Raw genomic sequence first — 5,846 nt, 5'->3', positions numbered from 1 at the left:
CGGTTTTATCCCATGCTTTTTCAGACCCAGTCCAGCTGGCCTTGGTGAGTTCCCGATAGAACATCCCCATTGCTGGAAGAGTTTCTATGCATGCCTTTTGTTACTCAGCCTGACTAGCTGAGAGAAGGCTGTCCAGGTGATAAAGAATAGCCCTCAGTGTTAGCCTCAGTTTACTGGGGACCTTGTGACACTGTAAACTCTCATCAGTACCTAGGTTGTGTTTAATCAGATGATTGTGCTCTCTTTCTGGGCCGAGCTGCAAAATCATTACAAAACAGCTTTGACTGCTAACTAACTTGTATTCTGATTTTGTACCTTGAAATTGCTGATGTAGAGGATGTGTATTGGTTTTTGTAAGATGATCTTGTATCTGAAAGCTTTATTGAATTCTCATATTTGTTCTCACATTTGGTCTCTGGGCTCAGCTTGACGTTCTGTACTGATACTCAGCAAATCTCTGTCTGGAAAGCAATCACTTTGTTCATATGCTATCGGCATGCAATCCTTATCATCGAGACGCAACAGTTTCTTTCCTCGTGGCGCTGCCCGTCCCTGTGATGATGGGGTTGGATGCTTCACTTATTCTCTTGACAGCATAGGCTGACGCCTAAATGCTCACCAAAATCAGGATGCTTGTGTCATTGTGATTTATTCAATATCTAAAGTCAGTTCCCTGCATTCTTAGTTTTCTTAGCTATTTCTTTGAAGTCATTAATGCTTTTTTGCTTTTGAGCCTTATAAAATGTCTCTTTCGTGGTATCAAGAAAAGTAGTACGAATGCATTAGTATGTGAATTTCACATGGATTTCTTATATTAAACCTATTTGTACTCTGATAAATATGCCAAGCTATATTTTATTCTATTTCAATGGTTAATATTTTTTTATAATTTATGTCTATGCTCAGAAGTGAAGTTGATTTACAGTTTTCTTCCTTATCTGTATTTATTTTTGAAATTGAAGTTATCATAACTTTGTAGGATATCTTAGGTTATTTTCTTCTTATTTTTAATTTCTTAAACTACTTTTATTGAGAGAATATTATGGGTCCATTCCATGCTAGCTATGTTTTTCTATACAATTTTCTGATCTGGCACTTGTTTCTAATCCATGGTAACAAACAGGAAATTTGTCAAGAATTTCCTTATACTTAATTTTAATATGTAAAGACAGTTATATAATATTGCAAAGGAAATGAGATGTCCTTTGTCTGTAGGTTTATAATTAAGATAAAAATCACATTGCTTCACTTTTGAGCCAGGCTTGGGGCTTCCATATGGTTGCCATGCGAGCTCTCCCTGACACTCCAATGCTTCCTCCCCAGGACACACAGGGCGGTTGCTCCAGTCTCTGTGCCTCACCAGCCTCTCCTTCCTGCTGCTGCACATCATTTTCCACATCACACTGGCCAGCCTGGAAGCTCAGCATCGCCTCGCCCCTGCTTACAACTGTGAGTACCAGCCTTGTGCTTCCCCTCAGTGTGCGTGCACCGGAGCTAGCTATCATCACACCCAAAGGAATCTGTGACAGGGTTGCACTATGGAATTCATTGTAATTTTGGTCATTCACTACTCTAGTGTAGAATAATATAGGTGAGTGTGCATGTATGAATGTCTCTATATAGGATTTGCCATGGAAAGTGAGGTCTCCAATTTAGATGGTAGCATCATATATGATTGTAAAACATAGTCATTGGTCTTATTCTAAAATTGTGTTTTGCATAAATCTCTCAAAACTCAACTGTAGGACAGGAATGTCCAATCTGTGATGAGAGTGCAGAAACTTAATGATATTACGTGATTTAATTGTGACAAACACAGTATAGCATTTGTTATGTCTATGGGAAATGGCATAATGCGTATCATTTATTTTCAAACTGTTTTTTTTTCACGTGATATTTATGAGGAAGCAAATGTCTCACTCAGAGTGTAAACTTATGATATGAGAAAGTCAATATATTTACTACTTTGTTCCGCTGTTCTCATCCCAAAGTAAATCATACTTCAGTTTCAATAGAATTTGTGTTTGTCTCTTGAAAAAATAAACATTTCAAGTAGATGGAATCCAATTCGTGTGTTTTCAGTTAAAACTAAAGAGACTCTGAGATATTTGAAATAGACTCTAATAACAGTTTTGACTTGTCAGTTTTTCTTTGAGAAACCCATTTGTGGTTTTGAAATTTCCTGAACTTTCATGAGCGCAAGTATAAGGAAAAGGAAGTAAACACTCCTTCCCTGTAAAATGAAAAAGATCAGAATTCTTCATGCACCTGAGGGCATTAAGTTAAATACAGTGCAGGATTCTGTGATGGTGTTTGCAGTCATAAATTATTCATTAGCCGTCTCTCTGAAACTTTGAGACATTTGCAGAGCTAAGGATTTATTAGGCTCAAAATTCCTTTAATAGCAATTCCTGCCCAAATTGTATTTCTATTTGAAATCTCTATTTTAAGATAGGGCTGTTTGTCTTTAAACTAATATGTATGTACCATAAATCTACCCAACTTATATATATAACTAAGAGGGATTGTTTTAACATATTCAAAATTGCAGGTAATTATTCAAAATGCTAGTTAAAAACATAGTCTTCATTCCTAAAGGCATGGCATACCTATGGAGAGGTACACTTCAGTGTCCTTTTGCAAATAGTATCATTTGTTGATGGACACAGAAGGTGTTGAGGTACATCAGCTTAGATGAAACTCACTGTCATTTTTGGAGTCTGTCTGGGTGTTTCTGTATTTCCTGCGACGAGGCTGTCCCACAGTTCTACATAGATACAAAATGCAACATGAAATTGCAACACAACTTTCTCTTCTCTGTATTTATAAATGTGTTTATTTTGTATGTGTTCTCTCATGAAGTAGAGGTAGACAACTTATACACATACACACATACATACATACATACATACATACATACATACATACATACATACACACATACGTTTGTTCTGGCTTTGGCTCTTCTTCCCTAGGCAAGGATATGTCAAGTGAGACTGTAATGACATCGATGGATGCTTCTATTCCCCAGTGCTTGGGAGAACAGACCTTGCTGTTGTGAGAACCAGCACCTTTCCTCTCGTCTTTCTATGTTTCTTACCCACTTGTAGTGGGAGCTGCGGGCTGTGTTCCTGCCGCCCCAGCTCCTGGTCGCCTGGCTAGCTTATGCCCCAAAATAATTACACAGACACTGTATTCTTTAAAACACTGCTTGGCCCATTAACTCTAGCCCTTACAGGCTAATTCTCATATCCCCATCAACCCATCTCTTATAATCTGTCTTAGCATCAGTCTTACCGGGAAAGATTCTGCATGTCTGACCTGGCGGCTTGCTTCATTGCATCTGCCCGGGAGAGGGGAGCATGGCCTCTGAGCTTACTTCCTCTTCCTCCCAGCATTCTGTTCTGTTTACTCCTCCCACGTATGTTTTAACCTATGAGGGCCAAGCAGTTTCTTTATTATAATTAACCAATGACCTTCCTCCATCACCCATCCATTCTTGGGGTTTATAGGAGACTCTTACATCACTTTCTCAATATCCAGCTTCTCAATGTCAGGCTATTCCCATGTTCCTTCTAGAGGCCACACTGCAGAATAACCTGCCCATGAATCTGATGAGACCCTCCCTTCCCTTTCTTCCATGTTCCCAGATGGGACTCTCCTTGGCATGAATCAACAAAATGGAAGTCATATAGCAAACTTCAGTTTCAAAGAACTGAATTCCAACTTGAAGCTTATTTGGATCTTCATCAGCTTTCCATTTTGAAGTTCCAGTGTTTTTGATGAAGTAACCAATAGGAAGGGACTAGATTAAAGACGGAGTTTTCAAAACTCGAGTTATTTCCTTCCAGTCATAGGTACCTTGAAGGTGAATTTATAGACATCATAAATTTCTTCTGAAAAATCATGCTGCTTCCTGGGCCAGTGCTGGCTCCTCAGGAGCTGCAGGCTTGTGTTGGTTCAGTTTCCTGTGTAGCATTAATATGAATACATTCTTGAAACGGGATAAAAGAGGAACACAGACTTCAGGGCTTTGCAGCTCATTTAGTGTCCAGGGTCAGCACAGATGAGGTGAAAGGCTAGAGAATGTCTCACGGTCAGATTACAGAAACTCCTGAGAACGGTGTGAGGCTGGGAGGTGAGGATTTTCATTTAGAGTCGGGTTGGCTTCCCATCCCGACGTGATTTTTGCCAGGCAGATGGAGCGATGGCTTTACCATCAGCGCTGCAAGCACAAAGTCCTTGATTGAAACATCCAAATTTTAAATGAAAAGACAAACACCCTCTTGGTCAGCAGTGTTACACACCACAAGCACTTTCCATGTCTTTAAAACATTAGTGAATGAGGAAAAAATGTCTCCAACAAGTGGTGTTCAAATCCCAGACCACCAAGTGCTCACTTGTGGATTTTAATTCTGTTTCTTAATGACTTGTTTCTCTACTTTAAACTCATACCCTCACCCCATTATGGTAAAAGCTCCCTGCTTCTCTTATGAATCCAAGACACGTGTTTGGGGGACAACAGTAGCATTTATAAATATTGAACCCTTGAAAGCCCTGCTCCCCTTGAGTCCTGTGAATATTAACTGGAAGCAGGGAAGAGTTTTGTTATTTTTTTCAACCACCACTATTTAGATTTTTACTGGTTGGCAGATTTCTTAAAGGTGCCATTGTGCATAGCTGAAACATAATATTCTCTCATATTCTCTCTCTCTCTCTCTCTCTCTCTCTCTCTCTCTCTCTCTCTCTCCTTCCCTCCCTCACTCTTTCTCACTCACTCACTCACTCACTCACTCACTCACTCACTCCCTCCCTCCCTATTCCTCCTTCACCCACCCCAAACAGTGCTCCTGTAGGTAAGTGAGGAATCAGTGGAGCAGGGGAGACATCTGTAAATTTTCCCCCAAAGTGTTGTACCACTAACTAAAATATTTTCATTCTATCAGAACCGTACTACTTAAATAAATGTGAGCCTGGTTTCGATTATGTCACTGCCGGTTACACAGAAGTCCTGTGTCTGACTCTGTGGTAGATATGTAGCCATGTCAGTGAAATTTCCAAGCCAGACCAGTCTGGATTCCTGTGCTGTGCAAAAGCATGCTCTTGTTTGAAAGAAACATTCTAGGTTCAAAATGATGCAAGAGAAATTGCTGTTGATAATAATTACATATGGAAGCTTACACCACTGGGCATCTACTAGCCAAAGACACTAGAGATCATGGTTTTTTCACTCCAGGGACTACATTTTGTTTTTTCTCACTGCTGAGAGGATTTGCTCTTCTTCAGGGAGGGCATTCCATGGGTCTGTGTTATTATTTAACCAGGACTGTAGGACTAGCATGGCTGTATGTCTGAACAGCCGTGGTCTTTGAAGGCATCTGCAGCAGTTGAGGCAGTGGGTGAGAGCTTACATTCCTGGCTCCCCCTAGCCAGGAACACTATTGAATCATTTCATGCACAGGGCAGGAGGTCTCTTAGCTGGCCAGGTCCTATTACCTTCTCCTGGGTGTCCTTTTCTTGTGTAAATACAAAGCTAAGTTGCAGCAATCACTAAATTGCGGCAGGTACTGTAATGACAAAGACATAGGCTCTGTGAGGACAGGAGAGCTGTGGGAAGTCACTGCACATCTGAGCTGCACACCCTGTCCTGGCACCCGCTAACCCCACACATAACAAGACTCATTTGCACACCTAGACATAGCACTTCCACACACATATATCGCATAGCTGTACACTCAAACCTAGCACCTACTGCCTTACACACATATACATATCACACATCTGAGTTGCATACCCAGGTCAACACCTACACCCTTCACACACACACCATACCTCTGAGTTGCACA

General features: G+C 40.6%; 1 protein-coding gene across 1 annotated transcript in view; it reads left to right on the top strand.

Annotated features, from left to right (window-relative positions):
* Positions 1–5,846, top strand: part of Piezo2 (piezo type mechanosensitive ion channel component 2) — a 354,156-nt gene that overhangs the window by 144,471 nt on the left and 203,839 nt on the right. Inside the window, exon 3 of the mRNA XM_026783664.1 lies at positions 1,324–1,449. Coding sequence (XP_026639465.1) covers positions 1,324–1,449 — 126 coding nt within the window. The remainder of the gene's footprint in view (positions 1–1,323; positions 1,450–5,846) is intronic.

This window comes from Microtus ochrogaster, chromosome 18 (assembly GCF_000317375.1).
Source record: "Microtus ochrogaster isolate Prairie Vole_2 chromosome 18, MicOch1.0, whole genome shotgun sequence".
In the NCBI taxonomy this organism is placed as follows: Eukaryota; Metazoa; Chordata; class Mammalia; order Rodentia; family Cricetidae; genus Microtus; species Microtus ochrogaster.
Note: the sequence above shows the minus strand (reverse complement) of the source record. Positions and strands in the feature narration are given on the sequence as shown.